The sequence below is a fragment of the Siniperca chuatsi genome, linkage group LG14, assembly GCF_020085105.1.
Source record: "Siniperca chuatsi isolate FFG_IHB_CAS linkage group LG14, ASM2008510v1, whole genome shotgun sequence".
Taxonomy (NCBI): Eukaryota; Metazoa; Chordata; class Actinopteri; order Centrarchiformes; family Sinipercidae; genus Siniperca; species Siniperca chuatsi.
In genome coordinates, this window is record NC_058055.1 from 4,811,345 (window position 1) to 4,831,813 (window position 20,469).

The 20,469-nt window shown below is 41.7% G+C and overlaps 2 protein-coding genes across 6 annotated transcripts; one reads left to right on the forward strand and one right to left on the reverse strand.

The window, feature by feature from the left end:
- The first annotated feature begins 1,187 nt into the window (after window positions 1-1,187).
- si:ch73-1a9.3 (non-histone chromosomal protein HMG-like) lies at window positions 1,188-4,758 on the forward strand. Its single transcript, XM_044222872.1, has 6 exons — window positions 1,188-1,368; window positions 3,082-3,105; window positions 3,290-3,319; window positions 3,411-3,452; window positions 3,548-3,655; window positions 3,744-4,758. Exons 1-6 carry the CDS (start codon window positions 1,351-1,353, stop codon window positions 3,789-3,791), a joined length of 270 nt encoding a protein of 89 aa, XP_044078807.1. The 5' UTR covers window positions 1,188-1,350; the 3' UTR covers window positions 3,792-4,758.
- A 1,501-nt stretch (window positions 4,759-6,259) lies between these two features.
- Window positions 6,260-16,734, reverse strand: LOC122888427 (glucose-6-phosphate exchanger SLC37A4-like). Of its 5 annotated transcripts, none has more exons than XM_044222867.1 (12): window positions 16,300-16,734; window positions 15,875-16,026; window positions 15,670-15,791; window positions 14,766-15,290; window positions 12,836-13,068; window positions 11,233-11,479; window positions 8,302-8,454; window positions 8,127-8,212; window positions 7,920-8,033; window positions 7,756-7,821; window positions 7,507-7,645; window positions 6,260-7,410 (listed from the first exon to the last, which is right to left on the reverse strand). In XM_044222867.1, exons 4-12 carry the CDS (start codon window positions 14,911-14,913, stop codon window positions 7,244-7,246), a joined length of 1,353 nt encoding a protein of 450 aa, XP_044078802.1. In that variant the 5' UTR covers window positions 14,914-15,290; window positions 15,670-15,791; window positions 15,875-16,026; window positions 16,300-16,734; the 3' UTR covers window positions 6,260-7,243. The 5 variants fall into 5 exon arrangements, with proteins under 5 accessions (XP_044078802.1, XP_044078803.1, XP_044078805.1 ...); XM_044222868.1 differs by having other exon boundaries at window positions 15,629-15,791; XM_044222870.1 differs by lacking the exon at window positions 15,670-15,791.
- Window positions 16,735-20,469: the final 3,735 nt, after the last annotated feature.

Genomic DNA, 20,469 nt, shown 5'->3' on the forward strand with positions numbered 1-20,469 from the left:
TCATAATCATTTCCTAACATTTTAATTTTTCAATTCACTTTTATTTATATAGCACCAATTCATAACAGAAGTTATCTCATTGCACTTTTCATATAAAGCAGGGCCAGACCGTACTCTTTATAATGACACTTTGTTCAAAGCAAGGGACTGTCTATTGTTTTTGTTGACTACACTTTTCTCATCTACTTGAAATACAGTCCAAAAGAGCTGAATAATGTTGAAATAGAGCTCTGGAAAGGCAACATTGTTCAAATTTCATAAGAAGAATATAAAATAAAAAGCAGGCTCATTACATAAATTAATATTTGTCCTCACCTCTAGCTCCTACACATGATAATGGGTAGCGTTAGTAAGCTACACCTAACTGATATTAGTCTGTATTAACTGTAGCATATCTTTTTTTTATCGGTATACAAGATCATAATAAATAATACAACTAAGATATTGTGTCTTTTCCGGGCAGTACAGTTAAATAACTCAGTGTTTTAGTTTTGTCGCGGCAGTGGAGGAATAAAACAACACTGGCAGGGTAGTGTCTGCATCCTTCACTCAAGGGGAAATGAATGAACGTCTCCGTGCTGAAATGACTTCGACACAAAGCTAACGCGCCACCGCGGTTCTTTCCAGTGGAGTCATGTTTGTACTGTACACTGACAATGGAGCAAGTGGACGGTGACAACGCCGCGAGGAGGTTGCACAGGAGCACACACATGTCAGTAGCTGTACCCACACGTATCCTGTCGCCATTTTCCCAAGCTAAAATACAAAAGACTTGGCCGGGGGAGCACACACCCCTCTCTCAATCTTCTGCTGATACACATGCCACATTTTCTTTTATCACTCGTGTTAAAGGCGCGGAGTGGGCTTGCTTTTAACACATTTCAGACGCAATGCTCGGACATGTCAACGTGTAGCATTTGGTGGGAAACAAAAGCATTTCTAAGCGAGGCGAAAGGCAGATTTAATAACATTTTGCCATGTTACAGCAGATGGCTGCACAGACAAATAGCTCGCCATGACTGTTGACTGACGTGTGACGTGCCCACACAGGTAAAAGCCCAGATTTGAAATCGTGTTGCTGACCATTCTGTCGTCCAATCAACGGGCAGCGGGGGCGGGACATATCCCGTCAATCATGCAGGAACTATAACGGTTTGTAGTAGGGAGGGAGGAGGGGAATCCAATCCGGTTTGAGCTAGTTTTTCTTCCAATGGAACATTAACGTCTCGCTGCGCTGTGTTAGACTGTACTGGCACAGCTTTATCCTGAATATACCACTGTATTTTCTCCTGTATTGAGTAACATTTAGCTCTTTTTCTTTTTTTAAAAAACACCCCACACAAACCAACCATGCCTAAAAGGAGCAAAGTGAGTAGACCGACATCTTTCATGCATTCAGTAATACAGCATTTATAAACCCCAAATGCAATTTGTAAAATGGGCTTGTTACAGCTTGCGGGCAGAGTTGTTGAAATGTTGCTACAAATGTCCGTTTTCTGTTCCGAGCGAATGTCAACATTGTTGCGCCTTGCAGCCCAGAGTTTAGTTGGTATGTAGCGTCTGTTTTGGTTTTCTGAAGTGGCTGATTCTTGGTCTTATCTCTCGTGCAGTGATTATCTTTGTGCCAAGTGGTTTTCCGTATGCCGGGTTTTTACCGCAGGATGGTGACATGCACTATTGCAATTGTGTATAAATACATTTAGGCTACTTGCAGTGTAGGACAAAGCGGGGTCATTTTCTCTGTCGATGGATTGCTTTTCTGCAGAGAAAGTTGGCGGCATATTGATTGTTTCCTATGGGGGTCGTCACGCTGGATACTAAAGTTTTTCTGAGAGAAAATGGGACCGACATCGAAAACGTATAATCCAGTAATAGCACGTTATCCGCTGGGAGTTTGACTGTAATGTTGAGGTTGTTATTTTTGTCTGTGCGGCTTGTCTTGTTTGTGGCTTTCTTGTGGAACAAAACCACTTTTAATGTGTTTATTTTTTATGATAATACGATAACGACTCTCTTTGATAAGACTCGCGTGCATGTGTGGGGGGTTTTTTGTGTGTGTGTGTGTGTGTGCAGTTCTTGGAAGGCGTTCGTCGTGTTAGCGGGGTGTCTTTCTGTGTATCGTCGGCTCAGGCCAGCCGTAGGTTATGCAATGACGAGCCTCCGTCAGCAAAGCGCTGCTCTTGTTGCTGGGGGTTCTAGTAGATTCTGCTACCAGATCGACAGAGTCGCTGAGCATCTCGGAGTGACTCTTTTCAAATTCATGGCGGGAACGCTCACTACATCGCTCGGTTTTCTCCGTACACTGGCAATCCCATTTATTACCAATGAATGGATGTGTCGTGAGGAGGCGGAGCCCGGCCCCTCCTCCACCGGAGGTTTACAGTATGCAAATGCAGCAGGAGCTGGGAGAGAGCACGGCCACATGACGCTGTTTAAACTACATTCTGATATTATATGACGCTGTTAAACTAGGGCGTTTGTATTCAAGCCTGTCAAAGGACACGTTCTTCTTGTTTTGGTGTTTTGCGCTATCAAATGTAGTTCCACAAGGATTTCATTTTGATATGTTGCTAAGCAGCTAACATGTAATATTCCTAATTGGTGTAATGGCTGTAAACATGCTGACTAATGAGAGTGTCTTACTCTTATAGCTTTGATGGGGACTGATGTTTCAATTTTCAATTCAGTTTTATTTATATAGCGCCAATTCATAACAGAAGTTATCTCATTGCACTTTTCCTATAGAGCAGGTCTAGACCGTACTCTTTATAATATTATTTACAGAGACCCAACAAATCCCAATGTTTATATACAGAGGTTTTTTTTCCCCAGGTTATGAACTCAATTGTGCAAGTTTTTAGATAATATCTCAGTCAATCAGAGTGCTTGGTCTCAACTAAATCATGTATGAAGCTGGATGTGCAGGCATAGGCTAATATTCTGTCTGGAAACGCCCACTTTGGAGTTATATAACTAATACTTAAAGGCCATGCCCCCACTACCCACCACCAATTAAACCCACCATAGGCACAGTGAAATGCAGACAATTTCCATAACCTGTTTTTCTTCTTTCCCTCACAGGCAGCTGCAGGAGGTGAATCAGCGGTAAGGAATAATCTGACTAACACATTTTTGTTTGGAGCCTGAATCTGAGTTTTATTCATTTGAAAAACATTAATGAAACAGTTAATCCGCCTACCCACCAGGGGTCAGTAACAGCCCACCAGTGAGAGCAATGGCTGCTACGTTAAATGTAATCACCCTGTCTGTTCACTCTCTCTCTCTGCAGCCCAAGAGGAGATCTCTCAGGTTGAAAGACGTAAGTACAGACAAGCCCAGACCGTCACAGACGATATGCATGCTGTTTACTGCATTCTCAGTGCTGACACTAATGGTTTTTGTCCCCACAGAGACCTGCACCTGCAAAGGCAGAGGCCAAACCTAAGCCAAAGGTGGGGCCTTGTTTTGATTACTTCTGATTAGATTCATTTATCAGACTCTCAGCTGTTGAAGGAGTGACTGATGTGGTTAATGTTTTTGTTTGCAGAAGGGACCTGCTAAGCCTAAGAAAGCCAAGGAGGTGGAGAAGGCCAAGCCTGAGGAGAAAGCACCAGAGGCCCCTGCTGAGAATGGCGAAGCCAAAGCTGAGGAAGAGGTAAGAGTCATGGCGTCATGTGTAAACATGCAAAACAAAGCTCATCTCTTTGGTGATGAAACTTGATTCTCTATAATTTGTCTTACAGGCACCAGCTACAGACGCAGCTGAACAAAAAGATGAGGCAGCAGAATAACATCTCATAAACCACGTCTTTTACCAGTGCTCCCTGTACCTCTTTTCTTGTACAATTCAGGGGAATATTTTTATCAACTATTTTCTAAATACAGGTTTTTTAGTAGTTTGATTGTAGAGAACACTTTTTTTTAATGAAAGAAAAAAGTCAATTTGGAGACGGGAATTTCATCACATCCCACAATTTTGCATCGCCAAAAAAAATTGCGGTCATTGTTGTTACTGTCGGTGGATTTCATTTCAGTTTTAAATGTGAAGGAGGGGAGGGTGCGAGACAGGTTACCGTGTCAACACGCAAGCACGACGTTCACAGGAGCTGGGGAACAACCGGAAGAGCTTGCCTGCGTGGATTACATTCCATATGCTTTATAAGGGACAGTGTATGTAATCTGTGCTGGGGTGGAGATGGACAAAGTCACAGGGCAACTCATTGTTTTATTGTTTTATAATGAAGAGCAGTGTTTTAGAATGTTTGTAAGATTTGTTCCTATATGTTAACACTTGTACTCATGCAGTTTTCTTAACAAATCTGATCAATAAAGCTAAAATCCCTAGTACTGGAGCTCTCCCTATCAGAACTGTGCATCGCGTGTGTTGGTTGTGTCTCTGTTCTGTGATAGCATCGCAATAAATTTGTATAGCTGCTGTGAAAAGGGTTTTCAATCTTTCTATATGCAGTGTGTAATGGTACATTGTAAGGATGGTAAAAATGGAATTTGTTTTCTTAGCCAAGCTAATGAGGTGTGTAACCATAAAAAAACAAACTGTTGAGACTGGCTTCTTAAAGGCCAAAAGACAAACTGTACATTTATTTGAGATGTCAAATGCATACCAGCAGTAGCAATATTCCTGTGAGTTTTAGGTATCTGTATCAAGTACAAGTGTGCAGTTTCTTTTTATTTGTTTATAGATGTACCTGTGTAATGATTGTTATCAACAAACCAATAAAACTCGGTTGGTAGTTGTTATGCTGTTTCATTCTGAAAAGTTGTTTAATTGTGAAGGTTGCTGATAAGTTACTGTTTCTACAGTCTTCTAACTAAAAGGCAAAGCTTGAAAGGTGTCTCATCATTCTGAAGACGTTAAGGGGATAAAAAGAAGTCTTGCTAATGAGGCTTTGTATATAAAATAATAATAATTACTGTATACACGGCCAGAAAGCATGTCAGATACACTGTAGGATTCAGCACTGACAGTGGTCAGTTACTGAATGATTATTTGCAAGTAGAGAAAAATGAAGGCCTGGGAAAGGGGCCTGAAATATACTGGAGGATGTTAGTATAACCATCTAATTCATTGGCAAATATAGGCTAAATCTTCATTTTAAAATGTTTGTATTTTGGTCCAGGTATAATAGAAAATGTGCTTAGAGGTGAAGAGGACAAGTTCAAAGGCAATTCAGATTCAGGTGAGTCCATGCTGTGGCACTTGTTGAACTAAAAAAAAAAAAAGCGACCAAAAGGTAAGAGTCAAACGAACGGCGTATTGTTGAACTCCTATAGAAATGATTTGCAGTTCCGATGTTCCCCGTGAAGGGTTTTAGCAGCTCTGTCCCAGGCACAGCAGACCACAGTGGCTTCAGCACCATGGACAGCTTCTCGCTGGCCCGCTGGTTTATCAGCCGCTGTGTTTCCTGCCTCGCCTCTTCTCTCCCTCATATCAGGATGCATTTTTTTTCACAAAATTATATTTAGCTGCTGTGTTAGTAAACAAACCGATAATGTCGCGCGCGCCCTTACACATCTTCGTTTCGTTCATGCCTGTAGCGGTGTAACCAAATGCCAACTGCCTGTAACTACCGCGGATTAAGACGATGTAACGAGCGTGTGAGCGGGCCAATGCTTTACTGAAGCACGCAGCGAGCGCTCTTTGCTGGAAACACAAATACAGCCTATAGCCCTTATGGAAACTTAAAATTCACCAGTGAAATGCACGTCTTCCAATGACGGTGACCATATATCGTGTTGGATTTCTCTCCACGCTACCACTGGAGGGGAAATACTAAATTCTTGATGTTTACGGAGTCTAATAATACTTGAATCTGCCGGTAAATTACTCACATTTTCAGAAAAAAAGTACAGAGAACATGATCTCAGCGTGGCAGCTGTGACCCTGAATTCATTTTGATGATGGCCTCTCAATATGCAGTAAACAAAATGACAAAACATCATGTCCAGCCAATCAGCCTGACATTGGCAATACACTGAATTAAAGGATAGGTCAACATTTTTTTCTAGTCTGTCTTAAAAGAATACTCACATGCCCATATGTACACCGGAGCAGTTTTTGGTTGTTATAATTGTTCTTCATGTCCTGCTATGAGGAGACAGTCTCCTTCCATGCTTTCGCAAGGTTTATGCATCTTTAGTGCAAATGCATTTTGGGGCTTTTGCAGAATCGGCTGAAGCAAGAGACAAAATCTCACAGTAAGTTGAACTACTGCCAGCTTACAGATAAACATAAACAAAACAAAGTAAACTTCACATTTATTAGATGTCTTGAACTCCTTCAAGGCCATTGTACAATTCCAGTAAGCTAGAGATATGCCAATGTGGCACTGGGTGTAGAGCCATTATTACTGGAGTTGACAAAACTCACAGATCACAGATTTTATAGATGACAAAGTTAACAGTATATAACCTAGTTTTGTAACTGTTGCACATAACTACAGTAGCAGTGACAAAACGCCTGTTGCAAAGGGTTGATATTAATCAGTCCTTAAAAACATGTCAGATCACAAAAGCTGACATGGCCTAAGAAGTCAGCATCAAAGTCTTATTTTGTATCATAGAACTGTATATAAAAATAACATTTTCTCCAATTGCTTCATGTTATAGGCTCATTAATTCAGTGAATTAATGAGCCTATAACATTTTTACAAATACATGAGGTATTGGTAAGATGACCATGACACATGCTACCACATTTGTGCAAATACTTAAGACAATTAATAGTCTAGAATATACAGGGCCATCAGTACACATTCAATAAGTTAAATATAACTGACCTCCAATGAAGGCAAGGTATGAAATGAGCAGCACACATCCACTCAAACCTTTACATATTTTCATGCCCATGTTCTTTTTTAGCATACAGCTGTCATAAAGCAACTGCCTTTAGGATTAAGTGGAAGCATTAGAATGTTAGCTTGTGATGAACAATTATCTTTGTGCTGGTGAATATGAGGAAAAATCTAAGTATGTGTGACTAAAGTACCTGATTGTGAATCTAAACTGGTTCAAAGACTCACGCCCACCCTGAACATCTACATCTACCCAGTTCATCAGGAAAAAAATGTCTGAGATTAGTCTGTTTGACAGTGGTTTTGTTTGGTCAAATTAGAGTTGTATTAATGTGCAGTATTCTGTATACAGAGCAGTCAACAGTGCAAGAACACAGTCTGTCTAGTCAAGTAACAGGACATTGACAGTTGGCTCATTTGAGGAAGATACATTAGTCCATTTTCTCTGCGATCCGTCCCATTTTGGTGCGCATGTTGCGTACGAGGAAGAAGCCAATGGTGGCGATGGCCATTATCACCTCGGCTATCCAGAAAGCCATGTCCCAGCTGTGTTGTTTTGCAACAGTGCTGAAGGGAAGCCCCGCCATAAAAGCCCCCACTGTAACAAAAGAAAGCTTGTTCAGTCATATGAATGCTGAAATACTACAGTAAGTGATACACGTGTTTTTGCTGGTCATATGAATCTGCAGCTTACCATTAGCCATCAGAGCTACGACAGCATGAGAGGTCCCACAAAAATTTGAAGGAGCACTTTCACTGGCAATCACCCCAAACAAGGCAATTGGTCCGTAAGAAGAAAATCCAAACACCGCACCGAGGATGAGGATCCAGATCTGTGTATGACAATATGAAAACGTGGAACACGGTGTTCTTAGAAGCTTTCCTAAGATTCAGCACAGTGTATTTTTTATCCCCATGAACCCCATAACATTTTTGAGCATACCTCTTTTTCTGACACACCAATGAGGACAGAGACAGGATGAATGACTTGGACCCAAAGAGGAGCCTCCTGAGCAAAGAAAATAAGCTCTTTTCAATATTTGTAACACTGACAACGTGCATTTCAAGCATTTTACACAGTAGGGACAGAAATTCAATTAAAATTACCTTTGGGATTTCAGGTGTGATGGTGACTCTGAAGAGGTACATGGACACATACATACTGGCCATCATGAGAATGAGCAGGCCATGGCGAGGGTTACCGTGGGTGCCCAAGCCTTGCTGGAGGAAGTCAAAGAGAAGATGTTTTTAACATGGAACTCTACTCAATAACCCCAGTCATTTTTGCCTAATTTATCCTTGTTTGTTACTCACCCGAGCTACAGCTCTGTCAGTGAGGAACCCTGCTGCAAGGCTGCCCGCAAAACCTCCCACCTCCAAGGCACTCATGTAGGTACTGCCTGTGAGCAACACGGCTGATGTCAGCACCCCTAACCATTCAGACTGAAGTGAAAATCAGTGGGAAGCAATGGACAGTTAAAATGCATACCCATGAGAGCAGTCTGGCCTTTCTCCTGCATGAGGAAGAGCTGTCCCCAGTCAGTGGCAGCCGTCTTCACCCCAAACACCACCAAGTAGCCCAGAGACAGCACCCACAGGAAAGGAGAGAGGAGGAACTCACTTAGGGTGCTCTCACTGTTGCCTGGTGAGTACAAGTACAGACAGGGAGATACGTTCACACGCTCAAATTAAGAAGAGATCAGCAATGGGTCAATATACATACAGTACAGTATACAGTAGGTGCACTAGTATGTATGGGTTAACTTATTCTATGCAGCATGTCCATCACATCTAAATAAGTAAGTATTATATCCATGGAGTGTCTGTTGGTACCTGACTGGTTATACTGTAAATCTGTTCTGAAATGTCCAATCTTAGACAAACAGTCACATAGTTCTGTTAAAAACTCCCAAAAAGTCTAGTAATGTCCAGCCATCCACAGCGCCATCTTCAACAGATTTATTTGTCACATACTCATATCTATAACATGAGCAGTAAAATGCGGGGATGGCATACTCTCAAATACAAGTCTTAAGGTCCACTTGTCCACAGATCAAGGAAGGATGGATAAAGAGACTGACATTTAAGTTCCAAAAACTCCCAAACTATGTACACAAAACATGTACACAACTGTGTACACAACTATATTCGTAGTTGAAAATGCTGATTCCCTTGATTTTACAATTATTCTGAGGTATCTTGATATGACAACTTCAGCTGGTGAAGTTTTGTGGTTCTTAACTCTGAGCTTGGCACAAAATTGTTGAAAATGGGCACGTGGGGTGTCAAAGTGGCGTTTCACCGCATGGCCACAGTTTGATTGCAAATTAAGCAAATTGGTCTCATGGTTTCCCCAGGTAAAATGAACACGCATTTCTTAGTCTACTCACGCTTATACACAGTTTTCACAGTCAACCTTTACTTGCATCGGCTAGTTTTGAACATGCCTTTTTAAACTTAAGATTCTAACTCATGCATAAAGCATGAATAGTCCACAAATCAATAAGCAGAGATCTGGGCTGCATTTCCAAAAAAACATCGTCACCCTGCTATGGCCTTAAAATCTCTTTGAAGAACAGACTTTTCTGAAAACAGTGCCTGAGACGTGATTACTGTCAAAAAGTTGTGTGACTGGCTCTAGGGTTGTAGTTAGAGACAGAGTTTGTTGTTGGTTATCGAAATCCTCCTAAATGTGTCACTGCAGTAACACAGAAAGGACCACAGTTTGGGAACACATCTATGCTATAAAAAAAGATGATATCCTAAAGCCTTGTGATAGTTAGGAAAAATGTATTCAAGTTAATAAGTACTAAGAATTATAGTTAATAGGTACTAAGTGCTCAGCCTGCATGTGGAATGTGGCTGGACATTACTGATGTTGGGGTCAGAATCTCTTTTCTTTTGGCCTTTATTTTGAAAGTGCAGTCGAAGACAGACGGGGAAGAGAAAGCGGGCGCCCCATGACCTCCTCTCTCTCATCTGTATAATTATCTCAACATGCACAGTGACAACACTTAGTTATACTTGTGACTGTGTAGGTAGCTATAACCCATCGCGCTCAGGTAGTTAAGCAGTGATCATGGTTGTTGTTTGGGAAACGCACCTCAAGTCCAGTCTACTCCTGTGTAAATATGACTCTTTCCTAGTCTGTAGTTGTTTGACATGCTGACATACTGGAAGATCAGAAAATTGGTGTTTGATGCATAAAAGCAATTTTTTTCCCGAGCACTTGGATTTAACCAGCCATGAGCCCTAACAGGTTCAGGACTGAAACTAAATGTGTTCCACACTAGTTTGAAGTGCCACTGGCTCTGTCCCAGTACGCACAATTCAATGCACAGTCACACGCTACCAGGTAGTAGGCAAGTGTGTCCCATGTCTGAAAAATTCCAACACGCAGTACACCTAACCCACACAGCTTTGGAGTGGTATTCAGAGCAAGTGTATCCCACAATTCACCACAGTCTCCAACGCAACACCAGTCCAGGTGTTGGACAAAGTTCGTGACATGCTGGATTCCGCCACAATATTATTATTTATGTTCAAACACTATGCAGTCAAGAGTAAATATTAAGCATAGGGCTGCAAATAAAACAAGTGATTAATCTGTCAATTATTTTCTCAATCAATTTGACAAATAAAACTTCAACAAATAAAAAAGAAAATGGCCATCATAATTTCCCAAAGCCGAAAGTAACATATTTGATTTGCTTACTTTGTCCGACCAACAGTCCAAAACCCAAAGATATTCAGTTTAGTATCATATAAGACAAGGAAAAGCAGCAAATTCTCACATTTGAGAAGCCGAAGCTGAAACCAGAAATTGTTTGGCATTTTTGCTTGGAGAGTGACTCAAACGACTAATAGATTAAACCTATAAAAAAAAAATGACTAGACAGAAACTATTCAAGATAACTGTTATGTGTCTGTTATGTACAGTAGGCCTACCTGCTTCTAGATTACTCGATTTAATTGCTTCACTGATTGTATGACCCAACTCCTCCCAGCTACTCAATGTGTCATCTGACTGTAACTGTAACACTGTATGGTCAGTCCTACTTATTTGTTGATTAAGTGGAAATGAAATAAAACCAATGAAGCATTTGAGCTCAATTCAGCCATATATTTGTACTTGCATGAGCCATGTTATGTCGTCATTAATCATGTGTGTCCCAGTGAGCTCTGAAACCTCTGCACTTGGGTGCTGCTGCAGTTACCAGAAGGTCGTCATACCAGTAGGTACTTGACTACTCGCAAATATCACAAGTGTGTGTGTTGGGACAGACCCACTGTTGGGATGTTCTAATCAAAAGGGAGCTCACATGGCACCATGTGACTGACATGCTTTGAGGTAACCATCTTCAGCTACACAGGTAGTGGCCTCTCTACCCACTGTAATCCTGCTCGCCCCTTTACTTACCTCCCTTAGCCCCCCTCTTGGCTGCTGCCTCGATGCTGGGCAGGCCCACATCCTTTGGCTCATTCTTTACAAACACCAGGCAAACAAATGAGAAGGCAGCACAGAAAATGCCTGACATGGTCAGGATAGTCCTCCAGTCATAGTACTGCAGGAGCACTGTGACCAGGATTGGACCCAGACTCCCGGCCAGGTTCATACTGCAGGACAGCACAGACCACCATGTTCCAAACTGGGAGGGCTCAAACCACTGATGGAAAAGAGACACAGGAGAAAACATTTATTAATTATCTTTAAGAGAAGGCTGAGGCAAGGACAAAACAGCAGAAACATTACATACAGTAATTAATATTGTAACAGTTTGACCTAATAAACAGACGTGTGCATTTACAGCACTTTAAGTGCAACACTGTTCAGAAGCTTCTCTTATTTGACTGCTTCAGGAGAAATGGCGTCAGAAGCACACACCCTCATGATGCAATATAGCTGAAGGCGGACAGAAGCATTCCTCACACAGCATACCCAACAGCGCAACAGAGTAACCAGTAACTTGAGAATCCACTAGGCAAACATCTAAGGCAGCCCGCAGGCTGAATTAACACCGTGCTGAGCCACAGTGTGTGGATGTTGGCTCAGCTGTAGAACAGGAGCTGCAGCAAACTGGTGCAAACTTGGTCTATTCTGAACACACAACATCTATTGCATGAGAGAGGGATCCCTCCTCTGCTGCTCTTCATGAGGTTTCTTCCATTATCCATTCCATGTTTCCTTATCCGAATCGAGGGTCTAAGGACAGAGGGTGTTGTATGCTGTACAGATTGTAAAGCCCCTTGAGGCAAATTTGTGATGACTATATAAATAAATAAATTGACTTGAGCCACTAAAGATGTTTCCTGTACAGAAGGAAAACACCTTTGGTCAAAGTAGTTTATAAATGCATTCTCCTGTAATCTGATCCCCTTCAGCACGCTGAACACATGCCAAAGCCTATTTATTCCCCACCTTTGAACACTGCTACTTTTAAGGCAGCTTCTTGCAAGCCTCAAGTTGGCTCTGAATATAGAATAGCAGAATGCGTTAGGGTTTACTCAAAGAGTTATGTACTTTCAAAGTCCTGCCTATAATGCATACCATTCACCAGACCTTAATGATCAAAAACTAAATGAGAATGAGGCCTTGCAGATTGTTAGGTAATTCTGTAATTTTTCAAACTACCACCACTGCCAATATCTCCACTTTGGACTTTCACAATAAGTGTCTCATACAGCTGGCACAGGCTGACATCTCCTCAAACCACACAGTGCTACCTCTGGCCCAAAGGTCAGCACTGTCTGACAGCAAGGAACAGGATTCCTCCAAACACTTCCAACCACCAACAGACAGGTGCACGTTCTCTCTTGCAACAGAGTGAAAACACAGACAATATGTCTGGCAGCAGGTGGCTCCCACTCCAGGGTTACACCACTTCACTGGCTGCCCAGGCTAATCGAGAGGCATCATGAACAGCCTGCGTGCTGAGAGTGGGACTTCCCTTGGCTCTCAACATTACAATTCCACTGAATAAAGGGATCTGCGTTGCATGAGGTGGCAGACAGGGTGCTATTACCTTGCGCAGCACCTTCCCACACGGGGGCCAGCCACAGCCTTGTCCCAGACCGTTGATGAACCAGAGCAGTGAGAACATGGATACAGTGGAGGACCAGGAGAAGGCAATGTTGATGCCCCCCACCAAGAAGAGGCCGATGGAGAACAGCCAGCGGGCGCTGATCTGATCCGACAGCACGCCGCTGATGAACTTACTGATGGCATAGGCCATGGTCTGGCTGCTGGTGATCAGACCTGTAGAGACACCACGGAGGTTACTATTAAAGCCAAGTATAGTTACAGACTATATAACAGCAGACATGGGCTGTAGCTTTGTACTCATGAAGGTAACCAAAGTTAACAGACAACTGAGAATCACTGCAATAATATAAAAATCAGTCTTTGTCCACAGTCTCGCCCTCTACTTGAGCCAAGGTTGCTCTCAGTAGTAGTAGAGATAAGAGAATACTCTACTATAGAATATGAAGATACTCGTGACTTGAACCCATCATCAACCATGCATAGAGACCGACAAAGTGTGTGTAGAGACTCTAAGGATGGCAATGTCAGCCGATTGGTCTGTCTGAAAGTCTGTCAGTTCACCACTTTGGTCCAGACTGAAATACTTCAACAACTATTGGATGGATAGCCCGAAAAATGTGTACAAACATTCATGGTTCCCAGAGATGAATCCTACTGACCCCTGACTTTGCCTCTAGCACCATCATGAGGTTGATGAGGATGGCCATGATATTTGGTTCAGACATTCATGTCCTCCTTTTCATCTAGCACTATCATCAGGTCAGCTGTACTTTGTGTTTAGTGCTAATTAGCTAATGCTGGCATGCTAACATGCTAAACTAAGACTGTGAACATGGCAAAGTACTTTCAATACAAGAAGAATGTTTTATTCTTCATTTATTTGCTGGTTTGTATCCCTTTGTCAAAAAAAAAAAAAGAACCGACTGCAAAGTGTTGTTAACGTCAGCTCTAAAATTATTGGCATAACACTAAGATCCCTAGTTCAGCTTTACAAGTCCTCAAAAACGGCATATAATATAATCAACGTTCGTACATCACGTTGATTATATTATATGTTGTTTTTGGGACTGCTTTGAGCTGCTGCCATCAGGAATACGCTTTAGATCATCTGTATGTAAATCGAGTAGAAGGAAGTTTGGTTTTATTCCAGAAGCCATTAGACTTGTGAAGTCACAGTACAAGAAAGTTTATTTTGTGTATAGACTGCTGTACCTGCACTTTGACCATATCCTAATCCCTGTGTATGTCTTCTTCTTACATATGTTTATATTTGTATCTTTTTGTGAGTACTTTGTTTGCACTCTTGCTGCTTATAATTGCCCCTTGGGGGACAAATAAAGTATTTGTGAATTGAAATATTATACGTGCTAAACATCAACCTGTTAGCACTGCCCTTGTGAGCATGCTGATGTTAGCATTTAGCTCAAATTACCGTGTCTAAGCACAGCCTCACAGAGCAGCTAGCGTGGCAATAGAGTCTGGAGTCTTCTTTCATCTTTTGCTCGTGCTGTTTAATGGTGGACTGCATCCAGTTTAATATTCCAGTAAGTGTTGAGGTCAGGTGCGTTGGTGAGAAAACTCATAGACGGGTGGTAAGCCCTTAAGCCTAAACAGACACTTCACATAGCAAAGTGTTGTATTAGACATTAATACACTTCAAAGAATAATCCAATTTTGAGTGAATAAGCTTGAACAGACTGGAGGGCGTTTTATCTCTGTGTCCAGTAGTTTCCAGTTTGCCACAGTGCGTGCTAATATCTTTGCACTGTGTATATTTGGCAAGCTAAATAAGCCAGATTTATGCATTACTGCACACACAAACAATAGCTTCATTACAGACCTAATCATTGCTTAAGGAAATATTGCTTAAACCAGACCAAAGAAATTCTCTATTAGTCCGACTGTCTCACCCAAGTCATCTTTGTCCAGTTCAATCTCCTCCATCACAGAGGGCATGACGAAGGAGAAGGTCTTCCTGTTAAAGAAGTACAGCGAGTAGCCGATGAACATGCAGGAGAAGATGGCTACACGATAGTAGCCGTAGCCTGTGGCCCCCATGATTGCAGACGATTGAACAAAAACAAAAAGACACACAACTTCAAAGACGAGATGAGTAAAAACAATAATTATTTCCTCAGGGTCTTTTCTTCAGTGGAGTCTTGTATTTGGGTCCTCTGGCATCTAGATTATAGCCAATCAAGCTGAGAGCTGTACTGTTATCAGCCGCCGTTGTTGGACTTTTCTTAGTAAAAAGTCAGCGCCATCGACTACTTGTGGGACAATTGAGATATGAAACAAGACGTAGCACTGGCTGGGCAGCACTGCTTAAATATTTCCCATGAGGAGAAACAGTCTTCTTCAGGCTGGTAGCTCGGTCTATCTGTGAGGCTGCTGCTCGTAGAAGCCGGGACAGAGGAAGGAAACCTTACACCGGCCTGAAAATGAAAACATAACAAATGTGACTCAAGACAGAAGCAATTATGACTGGTCATTCTAGAATTGCAGATATTTAGCACTTCTTGATATGGACACTTAGTTTTAATGGGCTAAATGGGCCGATAAAAGATCATTTAACGATATTATGTTTGGACACATCGCCCATCAGATCCTTTACAGAGAGACTTGAAATCAAAGAATCCTTTTCAAAGGGTGGAATGCTGTATGTAATGTGACTGTGATTAGTATAAACTTCTCATAGCAATGTAGTATTTGGAGGTGCCTTTCTTCAGATTAAGATTTTCTCCATGTTGGTGCTCGTGATGCTGTGTGCCACCTTGTTACATCACAGGAGCAGGATAAAAAGACATTCTGGACCTGCAGCTCAGCTGTTTCCCTTGTCTAGCAGGCTGCCCTATAAATGTCAGAGTTGGTCCTTTAACTGGCTTGGGCATCTGGTACGGAGGTCTCCAGTCAGCAACCCTGGAAATATCAGGTGTCTACACAGGGAACTTAAACTTAGAAGACTGACGTGGCTGTAGCCTTTTTTTAGAAATATGAAAGTAAGATTAAGGACGAGGACCTTTAATGACCGGTAAGTATTCCTTCCAGTGCAGTCATAAGCCAGGAACATGCTTGCTCTGTGTTCGTGTTAGCATTTCCACTTTAATGATATACGTGCTCCACTGGATGAAGCCATTTCAACTCAATGAGCTTGCCCTCTCTGGCGGAGGCCTGTGACAGATAGTGTATACAACAACATTACAGAGGGCAATGGACTGGTAAAGTCACCAAACAGCAGCATTCTTGCTAACGTTGGTACAAAACACCCTCAGTTAATCGTGGCGAACTCATTTGTGGGACGGTCCGTGTATTCGAGTTTCCCTCAGGCCTACATTCTACCAAATGGCGACATAAAGCAGGACACATCGATGCTCGACGCCGTCTGATACTGCCGTTTACCGTCTATACTACAGCGAATGAGGAAATGCCTGTAAAGCTGGTTACCTTTCGTTCGCGTGCCTCCTGCTGATCCCATCCACGCAGACGGACGACGGGCGTTCACGAATGGGCCGCTCTTGAGCGCGTCACCGTGGCACGCGAGGGCAGCCACTGTGGCAAACGCCAGACACAGCTGCAGGCTGTGGTTTCAAATGTTGCACCACGGTTTATAAATGCATCTAGCATAGTTGAGTCCAAAGCCTGGTGGTATTCAGAATGCGGTCAATTCTCACGCCGCCAAATTCCATTTAAATATAAGTGACTTTAAGTGTGTAATTCCTCACGACGCAGACAACATGGAATTCTTTATGATTTAATATAGTTTAGGAATCAGTTGGACCTGCAGATTAATCCGGCATAGTCGACGATCTATTATTTCAATAAAATCTCAACATTTAGCTCACACTGCTCACTGCTGCCATCCTCTGCCGGTTTAAGACCGGAGGAAGTTGAACTGCTGCTGAAATGACTGCAGTTTGGTGTGTACATGCAGAAGGACAACGTCTACAAGGTGTGCATGTTTAGTGTAGCCCTGCTTCATGTCTATGGAGTTGCCCGCTTTACTCGGCTGGCAGTTGAGGATTGAGAACCCCTGCTTTGGTGTAGGCCTCTGTAGTCACACCTGAATACAATTTTAAATTTTAAAGAGAGCAAGCCAAAGACCCATCAAACCTTGAAACAAAATATATTCCTTCCTCGAACAAAGGTTTGTGGGGGATCTGTTTTGGCAGCATGGTGAAATTCCAGCCTTAAAGAACGTGTTATGTGTTGTTTAAAATAAGGTTAGTTTCATTGCCCTTTGTTCTTCCTGTTTTTGCTCATTTAAAGTGACCGTCTGCCAACCTACTCAAGTCATCCATTTGCCATTAAACAGCACTGGGACCCAAAGATCAGTCTATAGTGTCAGGCTGCTCTGAAACAACCCTACTCTTCTGATAGTTTGCAAAGAATGCATATATGAGTATTAATGTACTAAAATGGGGTAAACTTCTCAATTTGTGATACGTGGATAGTATTGGCAGCAGTTTGTTTTTAAGTCAAATCAGCAATACAGCTCTTGCAGGGAGACAGATGTCAGCCAGGATGTCAGTGCCCCCCCCCCCATGTGTTAAATAGTGAGCTTTCTAAACTTGCCTCAAAATTTCAACAGCTGGTTTGCTTAATTTATTAATTCTGAAAACATACCGTTGATTTAAGTCTTTCCCACTCTTCAGATGGACCTCTTCAAGTTCATTGCTCCTATTAAAAAAATTCACAGCAGAAATTTTGACTCAGGAAAAGCACAGGTGTTATAGCATTATAGCATCTGTTCAATCCAAGTATGCCAGTAAGCCATGACAGTGAGCCAGCATATATATATATATGAGATCACTATATAGGGCATACATTTCACACTCAAGCTGTGTCCCATATCCATACTACACACTAATTCTAAGCTGGTTTTGAGTAGTGTGAAAAAGTGCCATAAGTCAGCATGCAGACAAAAAACCCTTGATTTTTGAGTGTGCTGTTGATAGACACTATTCTCTGAAAATGTAATGCACAAAGAAAATGCTGTTAATGTTTAATTGGCAGTGACATTCTAAAGTCACAGTTGCAGACATATTGAATCATTTCTTCTTAGTATACAACAGTAGAGTATGTTGATTTCTTGTATACAAACTAAAAAAAGCAGTATAATATATACATTAGTGTATAGTATATACTGTATACATTGACTTCAGAATGGTGGAGGGTAAATATAGTGCACCATATATGATTTCAGACACAGGCCAGGACCCTGAAACCGAATCAGCTAAAGGGAATTCATTGCTTTTGTTAATTTTATTGCTTTATACCTGTGCTTTTCCTACAGTGACATGTCAAAATGTCTGCTGTGAAAAAAGCCTATTGAATTTCACTTGCTTCACTTTTTGTTTGCTGCGTTACTCTCTTAAGTGAGCTGATATTTGTGGCCTATTATGAAGTCTATCTGGTTTCCTTCCTTCTTTCTTTCTTTTTTGATGATGATGTGATTTGTGCTCCTATGTTGCTGGTATGTCTTTGTGAAAAATGACTGTCACTGTGTAAAATATGATTTTATCCATGATAAATGAGTCATTACAGTAAGTATAGTATGTAATAGTAATGGTTGACCAAAGTTTTCATGAAGGAAAATGCCTTCAATTTGGCCATCAAATAAAATGTGTTATGTTAATGCTTGCAGGAACACTGTATGTCTAAGTCCTTTCAGCCTTATTCATGTAACACGGCCCCCATAACTGATGTACAATATATAGTTAATGACCAATTCATTTACTGGCAATGTGAAGGGCCCTACGCCACCACCATCCACCCACATAGGTGTTTTCAATTAATATGGCTGATTAGCACGTGTACAGACTCTGACAGATTGGCATCTCCCTCCTGTAAGAGAAAAAAAGAAGGGGAAAGAAAGGGGCAAAAATAAACTTAAGAGAGGAAATTCAAATAGAGACACCCGTTAGGATGGGAAACTCATACTTTTATCATAGTACATGGAGTGTAGTGGCCTTGAGGAATTCCCAGAAAAATGCTCCTTTGACCTGAGCAGAGGTCCAATCAGCCGCAATACCTGAAAACACCTGTGTGGGATTGCAGGGCCTATTCATGTGTACTTGCATTTGTACCACATATATTACCAATACAGAGAGTAGGATTCTGATGTTGTCTTTGTATTAACTCTTTGGTTCCAATACTGTTATATGTTTTGTTTCTTCTCTATATAAAGAGTTTCCCCTCGGGGATCAGTAAAGTATTTCTGATTTCTGTTACAGTGATTTATGTGCACATGCACTTCCTGCCAACAGATGGAGCTAAAGTAACGTGTTATTTACAGTGGCTGCATTCGGTGCTGACAGAATGACATGTATCACTGGATTTAGTTTTCATGTGTAATTTAACACAATTTTAAAGTGTTTGTGTATCTGCCTGAATAATCTGGAAGAAAGTAAATGCATATTCCAGGCGGCCATACAGATATTTTTATGGAGAGAGATCAGTTCAAATAAATGGATCAAATTGACATGCATGTCTTTTCTGTTGTCATCTAGTCTTGGTTATGCGTGTTTGTTGGTATCAGTGTGATACCTCATAGTGAGTTTAGGTTATACTGTTAAAAAGATGGAGGTCTCCTATGGTAAAACAATGAGGGGGAAATGTAAAAAGACAAAATGTCACCTTGCAGAATCCTTTCTTTTCATTCTTTATGGCTTTATGCCTTCACAGCTGAGAGGTCGTGTGATTTCAGTTGTGTATATTCAGTCTGAAATCCTCTCAGCACCTGCTGAAACAAACACTCGCTGGTGTTGATCAGCTACTCTGTCAAACCCTCACAGATATGGTGTTTGTCAGTTTGTGGTATGTTGGCGAGAAACTGGTATAAATATTCAAGTCACCTTTAGAATCCAGCTCTGCCAGTGAACCAGTTGAAGGTACACCTGATGGTTTGTACTGTTGTACCAATGCAACAATGTAGAAAAACTCCATTACAAGTAAAAGTCCAGAGAAGAAGTACAATCATCTACACTGCAGTACAGTGCAGAAGTTTTATCAACTAAAAGTATTCAGCTGTCAAATATGCCATGTGACTGTCATCGTGCTTTGGTGACGTCATTTGGAGCCAGAGTGCGCAGTAGTGATCGGAGTTGGAGTTCTCGGGGTCCCGCCCATACACCCGGCCGACTCAATCGTGAAAACCCCTTTTTATAGCATCAAATAACTAATTAGAACCAAACTTATCAGAAAAATTAACACTTGAACATCGACGTGATAAGAACTACCTAAAATGACAGAAACAATCTTTAGGAAAAATGTATTTGACGAGTACTTTGAGTTTTTAGTTTGGCTAATGTCCCATCCGCTAACATGGAGGGGGCGGGGTTTATGACATAAACTGCTGCCAGCCACCAGGGGGCGATCAAGATGTTTTGGCTTCACTTTTGGGGAGCTGCCATGTCGTCCATCTTTATATACAGTCTATGATACAGAGGCACAAGGTATCCTTTAGCGTCTGTATGAGGCGCACCGAGCTTTCAGTTAACTCCAGTGTAAAACCACCCGCAGTATTAGACGCTCAGAGGAACTGCCATCCAGTGTTAACCTGAGCGCGGCGCTAACAACTGTCAGTGCTAATAGTTTGTCCCTCAATTCTGAAAA